Genomic DNA, 18920 nt, shown 5'->3' with positions numbered 1-18920 from the left:
CTTGTATTTTGTTTCTTCTGTTTGAGCTTCATTCTTAGTTTTTAATAGGTAGGTATAAGTAATTTCATTTTTCGAGCAATGTGATTGACTCGGAGCTTTTGTAGGCATAGAATTAAACACGCTTACGGTCAATGACCGCGCGTTTGCTTACGTAGGTATACATAGCTTAGAAGGTAACCTAGCTTCTAGCGCAGCCTTTTATCAAAGCGTATAATGCTTTTAATTATGTAATGTCATCTCATCAATATTATTAAACATTTTTTTCCTTAAGTCTAACTTTTAAGTGAATTTTGACCTCTACAAGTACTAAGTATTGTACTTTTATCCCGACTTCGCACAACGATTGACACTCGTCAAAGCCCAAATCTTAACCGCTCAGTCCCTACCCTATCCTACCCTACACAAACTCTATCCACACAAACCCCTACTAGAAACGTGAAATTTTGCGTGGGTGCTTTTTATGAAACGTGAATGAAGACCACGATTTATTTTGTGTATTTTCAGAAGAAAACATCACATCATCATCATCATGATGTCAGCCGTAGGACGTCCACTGTTGGACATAGACTCCCCTATAGACCTCCATTGCTTCGGTTGGATAATATAACGAATAAATTCCGTCGTAGCAGAAGCGATGACGCTACGAACGCTACGCGCGTAGCAATAGTACTTCTTCTAAGGGTCTCCAACACGTATCGATGTGAAACCATTCGCGAAATATAAATAGAAAAAAGCGCGGGAAACGTTGGTCGTGGCGGGAGTGTTTTTCTAGCGAACTTTTAAAATTTAATTTAACTTGTATAAAAGATCAGTTTTGTATATAATTGTATGTATTAGTTTAATGTAATTACTTTGTTATTCATTTGTGTATATATTTCTACGGTATTTGGTAAGTTTTTAAAACTAATTTTCCTCAAGGCCTGGAGTCAGGCCACAATATGAACGAGCCCCCGGACATCGGGGGCTCGCCCCCAGAGGTAGCTTATAATATTACTATTGATAATATGTTTTCAAAATTGGATGAGTCCAGTAAGTTTTCAAAATTGGATGAGTCCAGCATGGACACTGATGTGGATCAACGAAGCGATCGGAAAAGAGCGCGACCCAACAAAATATGCAAACACTGCAACAAAAGGAAAAAAAGATGTGATCCGATGCGCCGAACCAAACTTAAGGATACTGACTGTTCATGTCAACTCCCAGAAATTCCCTTAATTGATACTGAGCTTAGCAATGCTAAAAGTCTTGACGGTTTCCCAAGCACAGTAATGTCAACAAATACAATTTCCACCAATATCCATCAATACCAACCACCTCCATCAGAGGTTTCTCAGTCTCCAAATAATCCAGTTAACGCCTCTCACCCTCCTGTGTCCATAGGCAGATCATTATATGAAGCATATGACATAGGGCCTTTTGTAGTCCATGTCCAAAAAATAGCAACAGATAAGGAAATCCCATCCCTGCATCCCGTACAATTCGGTTATTTCCTCAAACAAAGTTCTATTAAAAACATAATTAATGGCAGTATTAAAAGGATAGGCAGGAACCGAATTTCATTATCATTCTCAGAATACAAATATGCTAATGATTTATTAATAACCCATGCTTGGCTAGGAATAATTTCAAATCTTTTATTCCTTCCTTTAATGTGACCCGAATGGGCCTGGTGCGTGGAGTGCCTGCGGAATGGTCTCCCGAGGAGATATTGGACAATATCTCACTGCCCGTGGGCAGTGGCAAAATCATTAAAATTAGGCGTCTAAATTACAAAGTGCGAAACAGTACTCCTCCCGAGTGGAAGCCTTCACAGACTATTGTGATAACTTTTGATGGTCAAGCCCTACTAAACATGTATTTGTATGTTATAATGCCTTGCCTGTGGAACTCTACTCATACCCCACTATTCAGTGTTATTCTTGTTGCCGGTTTGGTCACACTAAGACAAAATGTAACTCTCGCCCCCGCTGCTACAAGTGTGGCCAAGGCCATACTGGAGACACATGCGATATTGAGGATGATTCTGCATATTGTTGCTTGTGTTCTGGGTTGCACTTTGCTACAAACAGGAAGTGTCCAGAATACGAAAGACAGACCAAGATTAAATTATACATGGCTCAGAGATGTGTGTCTTACACAGAAGCAAATAAAGCACATGAACCAGTTTCAAAATCTTTTGCTGACATAGTTAAGTTATCGAATTTGCAGAATACTCCTAATTCTCCTGTGTCACCTGCATCACCTTCCTCTCCTTCAATTCCATCTTATAGTAGATCTTACAGGAAAACAACATTCGCTAAACCTTCATCCCCTAGACCAAAACGTCTGGGGTATAACAAAAGAGAACACTTTAATTTGATAAAGGACTACGATGCTCCCCCTCCTTCTAATGGAGTCGCCTTAAACGGTAACTCAAACAATAGTGAAACGATGTTCTCAATCTCTGATGTAATCCAACTGCTAACTGAAATAAAATCCATTTCTAACTCCAACCAGAACAATGTAACCGAACAACGCCGCCCAACTATTGATTCATTGACCCAGTTAAAATCTTCTTATGCCTCACGAACGCGAACAAATAATCCAGTGGAATTGTAGAAGCGCTGTCTGCAATAAAAATGATTTAATCCATTTGCATAATAAATTTAAACCATTTGTCTCAACTTTGTCGGAAACATGGCTTCGCCCGGAATTAACATTTCGAATTCCAGGTTATGTCATTCTCCGACAAGACAGACCTGACGGCTATGGCGGTGTTGCCATAGTCATCAGAAATAATCTCCCCTATAGGGAATTTCCACTTCCCTCATTCAGCGATGACTTCTCAGTCATCGCTGCTATTGTAAATAAAATTTGTATAGTGTCTATTTATTTCTCTCGTCCAAATGTAAATATTTTTTCTCATCTTAACCAACTATTCTCCATCCTCCAAAACCATTCTTAGTCTTAGGGGATTTTAATTGTCAACATCAATCTTGGGGAAGTACTTCCTCTAACTACTACGGAGAGCAATTGCTAAATATTATAGATTCTCATTGTATCTGTATTCTAAATACTGGATCACCAACTCGTTTGACTGGTCCAAACGAAAGTGCAAGTGCCCCTGATCTATCCTTGTGTTCGCCTGATTTAGCATCGACTTTGGACTGGCATCCTCTTGCATCTTCATATGGTAGTGACCACTTCCCACTAATAATTACTTTTCCCTCACATAAACCTACCAAAACCATTCGCTCTCCTCGTTTTAAATACAGGTTACTGAACGCTGATTGGGAATTATTTAACGAAAGAGTAGAACAGAAAACCAGTTGCTACTCACAAGTAGGTAACCAGATTTCTGCCGAAATTTTAAGTAACGTTCTTATCGAAGCTGCCGATGAAACCTTTTGTACTAAAGCTAAGAACCGGTCTCTAATTCCTTCACCTCCCTGGTGGGATCATGAATGTACAGCTGCAATCAAGGCAAGAAAACATGCTGAAAAAAAATACTGTGATGAGATGTCAGACGAAAATTTTGAGTTGTATTTGGAATCTGCCCGTTGTGCTAAAAAATTATTTAAGAAAAAGAAATATGACGGTTGGCAATCATTTTGTGCATCCATTAGCCCAGATGTCAGCCCGTCGGAGGTCTGGCGAAATATTCGCAGATTTAGATCTGCCTATAATAATTCACCCTCTTCCAGATTACCGTTAACACTAGCTGATCAGTTCATGGACAATCTTGCCCCCCCTTCTGTACCTGAACAGGATTTCACTCCAATATCTATTCCTGGTTACATAGCCAATGACCCGTCTGGGTTAAACTCTCCTTTTTCTCTGATTGAACTTAAAGGTGTTCTTAATAATTTAAAAGACTCTACTCCAGGAGAAGATGGTATTCCATATTCATTTTTGAAAAACCTTTCGGACCGTGTACTGCTGCTGTACCTAGATATCATAAATACCATTATGATTTCTGGGTACATTCCTAAGTCTTGGATCACTCAATCGGTTATCCCTATTTTGAAACAGAATAAACCGGCAGATGATCCCTCTTCTTACAGACCTATAGTCCTTTCTTCAGTTTTAATGAAAATAACAGAGCATTTAGTGAAAAACCGTCTTGAATGGTTTCTAGAGAGTAAAAACCTATTAGCAACCTCGCAGTTTGGTTTTCGGAAAAGTAGAAGCACAATAGATAGCTTGGCAATATTCACAACAGACATAAGACTAGCTTTCTCGAACAATGAATCTGTAGTAGCCACTTTCTTAGATATAAGCTCAGCTTATGACAACGTCCTTATATCGGTCCTCGGGGAAAAAATGCGTTATTTAAATGTGCCACCTATTTTGTTAAATTTTATAATTAATATGCTACGTGAAAGATATTTAAATTTGTTTATTGATGATGTCAAACTATCTCGAACAGTATGGAGAGGATTACCACAGGGTTCAGTACTGAGTCCGTTGCTATACAACATCTATACCTATGATCTAGAAACTTCATTGAAGGCATCAACTAACGTGCTCCAATACGCAGACGACCTTCTTATATACAAATCAGGTAAATCAATTGAAAACAGTTGCCAAGTTCTAACTTCCACTCTTTCTCTTTTAAAAACATGGTTAAACAGGAACGGTTTAGACTTGTCTGTTCCAAAGAGTAAAGTTGTATTGTTTACTAGAATGCGTATCCCTCCCCCAGTTCAGGTAAAGTTCAATAGTATCTTGATTCAACCAACAAACGATGTTAAATTCTTAGGAGTAATACTAGATTCCAAACTTACTGGTGTACCTCACTGTGAATATGTCACAGCGAAATGTGAACGAAATTTAAATATTCTTAGATGCCTATCGGGCATCTGGTGGGGAGCTCATTCATACTCACTAAAACTGATCTATAATGCAATAATTAGAAGTGTTATGGACTATGGTACTTTCTTATTGGAACCAGGTAATGTTGCTGCTTTCAAAAAACTGGATAGTATTCAAACAAAAGCAATGAGAATAATCCTAGGAGCCATGAAATCAAGTCCAATCAACTGTATGAGAGCTGAATGTGCAGAGCCCCCATTAAACTTAAGACGACAATTTCTGTCGGACAAATTCCTATTTCGCTGTGTTCAATTTAATAACCATATCTTAACACCAAAACTAACTTGCCTGGCTTCTGTAATCCCCACTAGTAGCTTCTGGAAAAATAAACGTTCACCATGTTTAGTTCAAAGTTATAATAGATTCACCTCTCTTAAGGCCCCTACTCATCAAACGAATTGTAATCCATTGTTCAAATATAGTTACTATTCCCTTACCATTTCTCCTGATATCCATTTAAGCATGGGTCTTGTCAAGACTGAGAAGAACCAAAAGTTATCATTCAACTACATTGCTGATACCAAATGGCCACGATGGCATCGGATATTTACAGATGCGTCTAAACATTCTAAAGATGGCTGCGTAGGTGTGGGCGTGCTACACTCAAATTACAATATTGTTCAGAAAACCAAACTCCCTCCTGAATCCTCTGTGTTTACAGGCGAATGTCTCGGCCTAGCGAAAGCAATAGAATACATCATCCTAATGAAACTCAGTAAAACTGTTATTTTTACAGATTCTTTCAGTTCCTTGCAAGCTCTGGCCCGGTTCCCATTCGGTTCACATTACCAATTTCCGATCATTTCTGAAGTTAGAAATCTGTTACTGACATGTTTAAATAAAACTATTCCGTGTCCTTCGCGTGGGTTCCAGCTCACTGTGGGATATCTGGAAATGAGAGAGTAGACAGAATAGCCAATGAGGCAGTGGAGAGTGGAGATGTGAATATTTTTAGAAACTACGCGCATGACTTGATAGCTCTTCCTGGGATTTACCTCAGGGAATCCTGGGGTGAATCCTGGGCCCAAGACGGTTCTAAGGGTCGTCATTATCGTGCCATCCAACCTCTATACCCATAAAGCCCTGGTTTTGGAAACTGAGATTCGGTAAAAAGGTTACAACAATACTGACTCGTATGCGACTGGGTCATGTTTGCACCCCAGCTCACCTTGCTAAGCTCAATATTATTGACAGCCCCACATGCGAATGTGGATATGAAGAAGCTGATTTAAACCACATCATCTTTGTTTGCTTTCGGCGCGACCGATCAGCTCTTGTCAAAGGTCTCATTTCTCTTCAAGTTCCTTTCCCTTCATCCATATCCTGCTTACTTTCAACAGCTGACCTCCATGTATATCAACTTTTAGCAGATTTTATCCTATGTAATGATATTAAAATTTAGACAATACAACTTATATGTATATATATTTTTCCTCTTCTAATATCCTATTCCTTTAACACCTGATTTTTTATTCAATATTCCAAATTCCGTTCCTACCGATGATTTTTAAAACCTTTACCCGTTTCCCCGTTTTTACCCCGGGCCACAGTGCACAAACCGTGCGGGCCATAAAAAAAAAAAAAAAAAAAAAAAAAAAAATAATAAAAAACCTAGCTGCCTTAAAAAAGAAAAACTGGCCAAGTACGAGTCGGATTGCACACGAAGGGTTCCGTACTATTATCTTTACACATTAGACATTAGCAAAAAAAACGGCAAAAAACAAGTTTGTTGTATGGGAGCCCCCTTAATATTTGTTCTATTTTAATTAAATTATTTATTTTTAAATTGATTATACAGCTAAATATATTCTGTGAATATTTCATGCGTCTACCTGTTTGCCGTTATTAATATAAGCAAAAAACGGCAAAAAAAACATGTTTGTTGCATGGGAGCCCCTATTAAATATATCTATTTTATTCTGTTTATAGTATTTTGTTGTTATAGTCAAAATACCACTAATCAAGTTAAAAACATGAGTAATATACATCGACGTTTCTACCACGTGACAGTGGCCGTGGTCATGAGTAGACTGAAGTAGGGTGTCAAGTCTGTCTATCAGCGCGAGTCCTTCGAACTACCTGCACTTGATCACAAAGATTACCGCACTCGTATCTCGAACTACCCACACTTGGTCATTTTTATTTGTCACCCCATACCTACACCGACACACAACGCTAACAACGTCCGATCGTCCCTCCGAACATTCATCCAACGCCGACACTTATCTATAACAGGATTCCATGAAGACGAAAGCTTATATCCATCGTCCCGGTTGAAATTTTTGTGTTTTATATTTCACGTACCATTCTTGAGTAGAAATGACGTTCCGTGGAGAGGATTTTGGGATTGTAATTGGACGTTGTTAGCTGTGTTTCGTCGGTGTGATGGGTGACAAATAAATCACCAAGTGCGGGTAGTTCGAAGGACTCGCGCTGCTGCTAGGCAGACTTCACACCCCACACTTCAGTCTACTCGTAACGTGGTTTAAACGTCGAGATAATTATTAGTGAAAATCACGAAAGTTTAAAACATTGTTGTCATAGCGGCCACAGTAATTATCTGTGAAAATTTCAAGCCTCTAGCTATTACGACTCAAGAGATAGAGCTCTGTGACAGACGGACGGACGGACGGACGGACAGACAGACAGACAGCGGAGTCTCAGTAACAGGGTTCCGTTGGCACCCTTTGGATACCGAACCCTAAGAAGTCTAATGGTCAAGAACTCTGTTAAGTCAAACAATCGAGTTTATGAACTCGACTGTACCTACCAGAGTGGAACCTTTTAATAATTAATTTCACTATGATTTCCTTGACAAAAGTATGGGATGTCAACATGACATCGTTAGCACAAAGGGTCCACCCTGGCACTTGATTCAGTTTGTTCGTCTGTACCTAAGTCACAGAATAACTAGTCCTAAGTGCATTAGATGCCTTATATATGGATACCTACTATACTATAGGTATTCATTCAACGTAATAAACAAAATTACAAAAACGTATCCAAACGTCATATAAACAAAGCGGTGCCTAACCATAAGATATTTAAAGAAAATGACCGAGCTAAAGTCTTAAGCACTTCTCCAAACAGCCACGCATCATCGTAAAACCGCAGTAAATTGGAATAAAATAACCATTTCCTCACTGGCCGTAAACAAAATGAGCGCGGGAAACGAGTTTCTTAAAAAAAAATCACTCATTTGCATGTGACGTTTGCCGCTTCCCGCCTCCCGCGGGCCGCGCGCTCATTGGCTGAAACCCGGCCAATGGATTCGAGCCAATTTAATTTTATAATTTGAACTCTTTACAAGGTTTTTTTTCTTAATTTATTGTCTTTTGGCAATGGTTAACAGAGCAGTGACAATAGTTTATGTGATGTGATGACCAATAATTAAAGTTTTATTATCGCGTTTTTAAGTCCATTTCGAGATAAATTTGATAATGAAGATGCTTTGTTACATGATTTATACTATATCATTCAATTTTTTTTCCAAAATATAAGTTTACAACAGAAATATATTTTTTTTAATAATCTTATTGTCTTGACAGTTATTTGTTTTGAGCAATTGTCTTTTGATTTCACGCAGAAGATATTATGTACCTATTGATTTACACAATTGATGTGATAGTCTTTATTTGGCATCAATTTCAAAGGGTAAAAAGCTAGAAACAAAAAGATCATCGAAAACTAAATTGGTAAAATTTATATTCTCATTAAATTTATATTTAGATTCGAGTGTTTTAACAAACACCCAAGTAATCATCACAAAAACATTCATAATAACTGCATTACACTTCTCTTTAAAAAACGACCTTATAACCAATTACGTAAAGTTTTATTTTTCGAGTTACGGTTGATGGAGTTACTACGTTTTGCTTCGCGACGATCGTAATGCACACCTCCGCCATTTTGTTCGTAATTGAACTAATTTGCGAACATTGGGGGGTATTCTGAAAGCGGACGCAAAATGCGAGCGTTTTGACTTAGAGTCGAGTCGAGTGATAATGTTTTAAATGGTTTTATGTTACTTACATTGTTGTTGGACTACCGCATAGCCCAGTGCTTAGAGATGTTGACGACGAAACTTGTGGTCCGGGTTTGAGTCATACAATTGAGTCAAATGCAATCTATATAAGTCTATAAAGACCACGATGTAATTTTTGGGAATTCCAGCGAGAATTTTACTTTTTTTATTCGACTGGATGGCAAACGAGCAAGTGGGTCTCCTGATGGTAAGAGATCACCACCGCCCATAGACACCAGCAACACCAGGGGAATTGCAGATTCGTTGCCAACCTAGAGGCCTAAGATGGGATAGCGCAAGTGCCAGTAATTTCACCGGCTGTGCAAGCACTGCTACTCGGAATTCCAATTCAACTGCTGGATCTAATGATTTATTGCGGGTACGAAGCCACGGATAAATTACTTAGATAAGTAATGTAATGTTTTGCAATCGAACCATTTCAAAAAAAGTGCACCCTTGCTTTTTTTTAAATTTTGGAAAAACATTATTTTTCCTACTCAGAATCAAGAGCACAATCGATTTCGATGGAAAAAAAATCCCCATAAAAATGACAGTTTGGCGACGTTTTTTTCATACACTTCAGTATGGGCGACATGGGCGTGACAAAACTGACTCATAAAATTTTATATCGTTTTAAACTTTCGTGATTTTCACTCATAGCACCACACACAGGACTTATCACGCTAACACACACGAGTAATACCACATACACACACACATACACATCCAAAATTTCGAAAAAAAAATAAGGGTAGGTACCTACACTTCTTTTTTGAAAACGCCCATCGTTATTTTTTGGAAGAGTTCGTTATCTTGCTTTCTCAACCAGCTTATATATTATTACTGAAGTTTTCTGGAGCTAATTGAGATAGCAATATAAATACAAACTTATCCGACAAAACACGACGGAAAAACATCAATAGATTGTATCTAAATCTTCTATTAATAAATTATGGGTTGAGAATAGCGCCCCGCCTAGTTTAATGACAAAGTTTTAATGAGAAAACTGAACTGTTGCCAGCTCCCGCCGCGATCCTCTAACAACCCGACTAGTTCATAGCCGCGGCTTTGCCTGGCTTTTGCCAACTCTTTTTATTTAACTAAGAGATCTCTTGTTATTAAAATTACATTACCTATTAATGTTTCTTAACTAAAAATAAAAAAAATAAAATATCACTGAACAATTCACACCAATGACCGAGTCCAAAGTAAGCTTAGCAAAGCTTGTGTTATGGGTACCTACTAAGCAACGGATGAATATAATTATATAGATAGATAAGATACATACTTAAATACTGATTAAACACCCAAGACCGAGAACAAACATTCGTATTTTTCATACAAGTATCTGCCCGAAACGGGAATCGAACCGGGACCTCAGCTTCGTAGTCAGGTTCCTAACCACTGTCATCTGGCCTAAACCCATCCATCCATCTTAACTATTTAATTTGTAATTTTAAAGGTGGCAGGACCCTATTAGTACTAAGTTCCAATATTCGTCTGTTTGTCTTTGTTAAGATTTTCACTACTAAAACGAGGTATTCGATTTTTTGCCAATTTTAGAGTTCCGTAGTCAACTAGGAACCCTTATAGTTTCGCCATGTGTAAGCTCAGAGACCGTTAGTACTAGAAAGTTGTAATTTGGCATGAAATAGGTACATAGATATCAGTCACGCCGACAAAGTGGTAAAATAAATAAAATTTTAGGGTACCTCCCATACACGTAAAGTGGGGGTGTTATTTTTCTCGACTAACCCTATAGTGTGGGGTATTGTTGGATAGATCTTTTAAAACCATTGCGGTGTTATCCACGGCGATTTTTCGAGCCAGTGATCTGTTTGCGAAATATTAACTTTAAAGTACAAATTTTAATTAAAAACGAGCATCCCCTCTCCTCCCTCTAAAATCTAAACACACCTACATCTCTAATTGATTTTTAAAGATGGAATTATTTTACTTTTCCACTGAATGTGGAAGTGCTTTTATATTGCTCCCTCTAATAAGATATTTAGGGGCTGTTTTCACCACCATTGATTAATTTTATTTGACGGATAAATGTAATGTCGTCTCCGTCTATTCGATCAAAACAAACAGAGACGGCATCGATTTATCCGTCAAATCCGCGGTGGGGGTTATACTAAGGTTTTTATTTAACTAAGGGACCTCAAACATCCCTGTTATTTTTTCCTATCTAATTTTTGTTTTAGTTTGATATGTTACCTTTCGTAGTTAAGTTTATTGTATTTATCAAATATTTTTGTTTTGAAAAATTACTTTCTGCCAAGTATCTTGCGGCGCATTCTTCTTGGCAATGAGGTCTTTCCGAAAGCGCTGATGGACTAAAAAAGTGACATAAAAAGAGCATTTGTGGCCTATATAGGTGCTTGTAGAAAAAACTTTGGTTTTGATTTTGGAAAGTACAATTCCATTTTTTAGCTGTACCCTTAGTGTGTAAGTTTTCGTTACAAAATACGTCTCGATCGCGTGCGCGTTAAAATCTCAATTTGTATGGATACACGAACATCGCAAACGTTCCGCTAGAGGCGCTGTTCGAGTTTGCATACAACTGAATTTTAACGCGAACGCGATTGAGACGTATTTTGTAACGAAAACTTACATTAAGGGCACTGGCTACCGAAGCTGGCAACGAGAACAGACTAAAGGGCCTCGCTACTGAAGATACGTAGGTACTCTTAAGGTCTCTAACTCCATTTTTTGTTATAAAACAAACTAACATAACCTATAGGTATCTAGTTTTCTATAGGATCGCATTGATGCGCTATTTTTTTTAATATTTTTAATATGTTTTTTAAATTAAAACTTCACACTGACTGTTTTCGAATACAGAAACAAGTTTTAAGCTACCTTTACAAATAACAAAATTATAAAGGTTTGTAATTCAAGATTAGACAGAGAAAGACATACTTGCATGTGACATCACACGCAAGTAGCGCCATACTTGCTGTGTAGAGAAAATCGTTTGGGAAAGAGACAGGTATAGAGATTTTTCAAAAAATCACTATTAAATCCAATTTGCAACCGATTTAAGTTTTCTCTTCGGTAAACAGTGTCTGTATACCTATATTTTCAAAATGATATATAAGACATGGCAAATTCTGGAGTTGTCAATACCGTATTCTGAACAATTATTGGATTCAGAGAAAAAAGAGTTCTGACAAACGATCATTCTGACAAACAACATTCGGACTTTCGATAAGTATGCGAGCCGATATGGAAGCCCGTTTTGACCACGGTTGGCCATAGTCTCATACTTTTCAATGCAAAGAATATATTTTTGACGAAACGTTCTTAATACGTCAGGTATGAACTTTCTGTAGTGGCTAGATCAAGGCCAGATACAGAAGGCGGTACTTCTGGAACCACGCACGTCATTGTTCCTCACTCTGCGGCCTGACCACCGGTAGCTTGGGCCCTGCCCCTTTGTAACGTAAATATGTTACATAACCTAACTTACGTTTATTATTTTCTGATTTAAATAATAAATACTAATGATATAAAAAAAGAAACAAACCAAAACTTAATTAATAACACTTACCTATCTAATAAAAAAATATCAACACTAAATAATTGCTTAAAAAAAAAAAAGAAGGGATATTTACATTCAACAGCTTGATCGTTCATCTGAGCTTGTTACTTGTCTCCGTTCGCTGATTGTACATGACTCGGATTCTTTTGTTTCCGAAAACCGGTTTGCGCTTCCTCTGACTGGCGTTATCGCCCGGTCGAGCGGCAGACAGAATTTTGTTACCAGCGTAGGCGCACGTCACTCCTTCAGTGCATCATACGTCGCCTGCGCGTTTCTTGTCCGGACGTATTTAATATAATACTCATATATTGTTCCGGCCTAATTCTTTGCATCCATAATACTAAATAATTAAAATCAGTGTGAACCCCGCTATTGGGTAAGTGTTGAACAGTTCCTATGTTTTCAAAAGTGTAACGGTAGGTTTAAATTAAAAAAAAGTGTGCCTTTAAACATTATGACCGTTACAAAGGTATCATGATGTTTTGCTTGCTGATAGTAATGCTTAGACCGCACATTCTTAATATTTTAACGCAGGTTTTTAATCGTTGTTTGCATCATTCATGCGTTAATTAAATAATTATTGATTAGCACACAATTTCAATTGTAAACTCCGTCTGACTATAATATCCGCCTTCACCAAGTCATTTAAAGTCACCATCACGTAGTGCTTGCCCTGCTTCTGCTTGATGCTAATCGTAATCAACGAAATCGCCAACAAGTGGACGTCTATAACAGCGGACGTGAATTCCAGGGTGCTACCTTGCGGCTCGAGCCGTCGCCGACGGCCTCCGGGTTCCCCCGGCCGACGCTGTGAAGATTCCTTCGCCCCGAGGCGTCAGCGGCAGCAGGGAAGTGCGGGCATGGTGACGGTGTCGTAGCGAACGACCCCATCATACCGGGGGCTTGAACCAGACGGGCTTAGTGCTTACCCTCACCCTACGACTTACTCGTGTGCTAGCGACGCGGTTGTTTTTTTTATATAATAAATGTGTTATTTTATTCTAATTAACTTGTTTAATTACACATCCAAACCGTAAACGTAGCACTGGCGCATCAACGTGGTTTTTTTTAATTGGTCTGGTTTAAGCCTCTTGGTGGGTAGTTGTGATTTGTGGGTGCTTGGTGTTTTTTTTGTACTGTTTTTTGTGAAACGTTTTTGTTTAATTTTGGTTGCAAGCAGCTGATGTGAACGTAACACGTATTGTTCAAATTGCATAGATTATTTCTGTTAGTATTACAAGTACAGTTGGCCACATTTTTTGGTAGCAACATTAAAGTTTCATTATTTTTTCCCCAGGTTATTCCCAAATTGCTTTGTAAATCTGCTCACTTATTGTTAGGTAGTCTATCGAAATCAATTTTTTTTGTTGAGCTGATATATACATTTAATTTTTATTTTCTTTAATTGTGGCAGTAAGTAGTCGTTATTGCTGTTCTGTTCACATTAGTTGCATTTCATGCGCTTTTTTTTTGTTTTTTATTTTTGTGAACGTGTTTTTTTTAATTCTTGTCTACATTTTATTTTATTTATGTGCTTTTTATGCTTTGCGCTAGTGTTCAATCGTTATAGAAAAACAACCGAAACGTTATACTAATTAATAATCGTGTCTGTAACGGACGGAGTATTTTGTTGTTTTTTTTTTCTTTCAAGAACTGATCAACATTTACCCATTTTTTATATTTTTGTTCTTGCAATGGCTCGGCCTATTAAATTTTTATCACTTCAAAAGTCAGAATTAGAATATGAGGTTGCCATTAGAGGTGAAACACCGGCTTCTACAGTTCAAGAGCTGCGCAAACAGATTGCTAAGTGTGGCCCTTTGCTTCCATCAGAGGACATCCTTGCGAGCCCACTTAATGTTGGGGAGGATATAGATGGCGTTTCTGATGTGTTAGAAAAGATTAATGCGTATTTAGATACCAAGCCATTGGATAAGAGCACGTTGCTCCGAGCTGAAAATCTGATTCATCATCTTTACCATAGGCTCAACCGTATTGATTGCGTGGATGACGAGCACAAGGAGGCTTACGATCAATGTATTACCTTATTTAGGCATTGCTCGGATCGTGCTAGTTCCTTGTTCACCGGTAATGTGTTGGATCCTCTTGCCTCAGCTGTTAATGATCCACCTCCAACTCCTGGCAATGTTGCGTCTCCACTTAATGTCACGGTGATTTGTGATGGCAACAATTCTAATCAGTTGTCAAAATTGCGTTATGACGGTAAAACTTGTGTAAGAGCTTTTATTCAACGCGTATCCGAGTTTTGTAATGCAAAAGGTATTTCTGAGAAAAAACTGTTACATAATGCTACCGAGATATTTACAGGCGACGCAATTCACTGGTTTCGCAGCGTCAGAGATATGGTAGCAAGCTGGGATGAACTGGTCGTGCTCTTAAGGAAGGATTTTGGGCAGGCTGACTTTGATTATAGGTTACTTTCCGAAATCAGATCTCGCACGCAAGGGGAAACGGAGAATATAGTTATATATCTCTCGGTTATGGCTGGTCTTTTTGCAAGGTTGTCACACGTATTGCCTGAGGTTGACAAGCTCGAAATCTTGTTACATAACATACGACCGTGTTATGCAAGCACTTTATCCTCCGTTTCGGAAATTAAGACTATTGAGCAATTAAAGACCTTATGTCGTAATTATGAGAGTATACAATCTCGTCTGTCCCACTTTAAGGAGCCACCTCGTCCGGGTTCGGATACTCTGGCACCGGAGTTCGCCTATGCCGGCGGGTCATCAAGGAATAAAACAAACTCAAATAATAATAATACGAATTATAATAATACTAATTACAATGAAACAAGATACAATAACAATAATAAATTTAAATACAATAATTATAACAAATCAAATTCACAAAATCAATATATCAATAATAATTCATCAAATAAACCTAATCCTAATTATGTGCATGCTATTAATACTCCAGCATCCAGGCCACGATTTTGCCCGAGATGCCGTGTTAATACACATAACCTTCGGCAGTGTACGGCTAATAAAGATATTGTTGTCTGTTTTGTTTGCGGACGTGAAAATGTAAAAACACCGGATTGTCCGGATTGTAATAAAAATAGATCGTCTACAAAAAACTGATTAAGCTGAATTGTGTTAATAAACCAACTAAGGATAATTTTGATAAGGGGGATTGGGAGACTTGGTTGCGTACAGTAAATATATTTTTTAGAACTTATAAAGTTAACACAATTCTGAAAGAAAATATTGTTAATGATAATAGACCTTATGTCTCGGTACTGGTGAATGGCATTAAAATATCAGGTTTGTTAGATTCCGGCTCTGCAGTCACTATTTTAGGCAACGATGCTCATTCAGTACTTGTCGATAGTGGTCTTAAATTGGAAAATAATAATTTCATCGCAGTCACCGCGGCGGGCGGACAGGTGCTGCAGAGTGTGGGTTACATAGACGTTCCATTGCACTTTGATAATCGATTCCATATTTTGAGGGCTTTTGTCGTGCCGGGAATACACAACAATCTTATATTGGGAGTGGATTTTTGGCGTGCCTTTAACATCTGCCCAAAATATTTGAGTAGTCTGGTATTAGATGGTAGCAGTGATTCACTTTGTAACAAATTACTTTCGAACTCCACAACCTTTATTCAAGGTTATGACAATTTGGAGGATTCACAAAAACAATTAGCTGATAATGTGGTACACCAGTTTGAGGATATCTCGTTTCAAAAGAGGGGCCTAGGTGTAACGGACTTAATTACTCACCGAATCGACACAGGGGACTCGGTTCCTATCCGACAGCGTTATTACCGCTTGTCACCAGAGAAGCAACGAATTTTGATCGAACAGGTGGATGAGATGCTTACTCTGGACGTGATTGAGCCTTGTGAAAGTAGTTGGTCCTCGCCCGTATTACTCGTTACTAAAAAGAATGGTCAGCCTCGTTTCTGTCTTGACAGTCGCAAGTTAAACTCGGTAACGAAACGCGATGCTTATAACCTTCCATATATTTCCGAGATCTTAGACAACCTCAGAGACGCCCGTTATTTGTCCAGCATCGACTTGTCCAAAGCCTTTTGGCAAATCAGAATCGCTCAGGAAGACAGAAATAAGACTGCGTTTTATGTACCTGGTAGGGGGACGTTTCACTTTAAGCGAACTGCGTTCGGCCTGACCAACGCTCCTGCTACTCAGCAACGATTAGTGGACCTGTTGTTCTCAGAGTTCGACCTTAAGGTGTTCGCCTACCTGGATGATATTATCGTCGTTTCGCAAGATTTCAATAGTCACGTGACCTTACTCTTACGTGTATTAGACAAGCTGAAACAGGCTAACCTGACGGTTAATTTAGAGAAATGTAAATTTTTTAGCAAGCAACTTAAATATCTGGGTTATGTGGTTGATGGTTCTGGCTTACGTACTGATCCCGCGAAGGTCGAGGCGATTTTAAATTATCCTACTCCCAAGTGTCGTAAGGACCTTAAGCGATTTTTAGGAACTGCTACTTGGTACAGACGTTTTGTCCCAAATTTTAGTACCATAGCAGGTCCATTAAATAAACTAACTTCATCTAAGAAAGGTTCTCCGCCGTTTAAGTGGACTCCTGAAGCTGAGTTCGCGTTCCAGCAACTCAAGGAACGTTTAGTGTCCGCGCCGGTTCTTTGCTGTCCAGATTACTCCAAACCGTTTGAGGTCCATACGGATGCCAGTAACTATGGAATAGGTGCGATGCTGACTCAGACCATCGACGGTAAGGAACATCCAATCGCATATATGTCCAAAAGTTTGTCATCAGCTGAGAAAAATTATAGTATCACGGAACGCGAGACCTTAGCCGTAGTTACCGCACTGGAGTATTGGCGTTGTTATATTGAAAATGGAAAGCCTTTTACTGTCTATACGGATCACAGTGCCCTTAAATGGTTCTTGTCGATTAGTAATCCAACCGGAAGATTAGCTCGATGGGGGGTTCGCTTGTCCGGGTTCAATTTCACTCTCAAACATCGTCGAGGCGTCGATAACGTAATTCCAGATGCCTTATCGCGGTTGCCAGTGGGTGCAATTTGTACTTCGAACTCCTACTTGGATTCGAAGGACACTTGGTACACCAATATTTATAACGGCTGTCTCCATAACCCGGTAGATTTTCCCAATTTTATCATTAAAAACAATTCTCTTTATAGATTGTCCAAGAACAAACACGAGTTAACATCGGAATTTTCGTGGAAATTGGTTGTCCCAGTAGAGCTGCGTAACAAGGCCATTTTCGAAAATCACTCAGAGCCTACAGCTGGTCACATGGGAATTTTCAAAACTTACCGCAGACTCGCGCTACGCTATTATTGGCCGGGCATGTATCGGGATGTCGTGGACTTCGTTGGATCGTGCGATAAGTGTTTATCGTATAAGGCCCAGAACCATCAACCCCTGGGGGAAATGGGCCGACCCAAGCAATGCTCACGTCCGTTCCAAATGATCTCGATCGACCTGATGGGTCCCTTGCCGACGACAAGGAAACGTAACAACCACATCTTGGTCATCACTTGTTGTTTTTCTAAGTTCTGTTTGATTTATCCCATAAAAAGGGCTACTGCAGAGATCATAGCGAAAGTTTTGGAGGAATCGGTTTTCCTAGTCCATGGCGTGCCGCAAACCGTTCTGTTGGATAACGCTGCACAGTTCACAGGGAGGGTTATGGATAGTTTATTTAAATTCTACAACATCCCTAATGTTTATTACAGCCCTAGGTACACTCCACAAGTAAATTTAGTAGAACGTTTCAACAGGACAATTATTACGTGTATTTCTACTTTCGTCGACGACGACCATAGGTCGTGGGACGTGTTCATTCCGCAAGTCCAATTTGCAATTAATAGCTCCGTCAATGAGGCAACTGGCTTTACACCTGCGTTCCTAGTATTCGGTAGGGAACTAGTACCTTGTGGGACACACTACACGGAAACCGATATCGGTACAGAAGTGTTGTTCATGCCCAGAGATTTATATGCCGAGAACTTAGGGTGTTTGTCCTCGATTTTCGATAAAGTACAGAGTAGGCTTTGGCACGCCCATGCAAAAAACACGACTCACTACAACCTTAGACGAAAGCCAGCAGATTTTAATGTAGGTGATATTGTTATGAAGCGCACTTACTTCTTAAGTGACAAGGACAAACACTTTACCAAAAAATTAGCACCAAAATTTATTAAGGCTAGGATTGTTGCTAAGAAGTCACCGCTAGTTTACGTGTTGCAAGATTTAACGGGAAAAGATCTCGGTACCTGGCACGTGAAGGACCTCAAATTAGTTTGTCTTAATAAATAAACATATAACATAATCCATATAAAGAAAAAAAAAAGCCGTCTTACCATCTTAAATCATACGTACCTAAGGTTTCAAGTTCACGTGACGGGTCACCTAATATTATTTTGAATGGGAGCGTCGGTATCGAGTATTGTACAGATGCGACGTATTTGTGTAGCGTGATGTATGGTTGTGTGTGTTGTTCG

General features: G+C 38.9%; 1 protein-coding gene across 1 annotated transcript in view; it reads left to right on the top strand.

The window, feature by feature from the left end:
• The window catches only part of LOC141431739 (glutamyl aminopeptidase-like), a 25172-nt gene extending 11880 nt beyond the window's left edge, over window positions 1-13292 (top strand). Inside the window, exons 7-8 of the mRNA XM_074092916.1 lie at window positions 919-1029; window positions 13177-13292. Of these exons, the coding sequence (XP_073949017.1) occupies window positions 919-1029; window positions 13177-13292 (227 nt within the window). The remainder of the gene's footprint in view (window positions 1-918; window positions 1030-13176) is intronic.
• Window positions 13293-18920: the final 5628 nt, after the last annotated feature.

Source organism: Choristoneura fumiferana, chromosome 10 (genome assembly GCF_025370935.1).
Source record: "Choristoneura fumiferana chromosome 10, NRCan_CFum_1, whole genome shotgun sequence".
Lineage (NCBI taxonomy): Eukaryota > Metazoa > Arthropoda > Insecta > Lepidoptera > Tortricidae > Choristoneura > Choristoneura fumiferana.
Note: the sequence above shows the minus strand (reverse complement) of the source record. Positions and strands in the feature narration are given on the sequence as shown.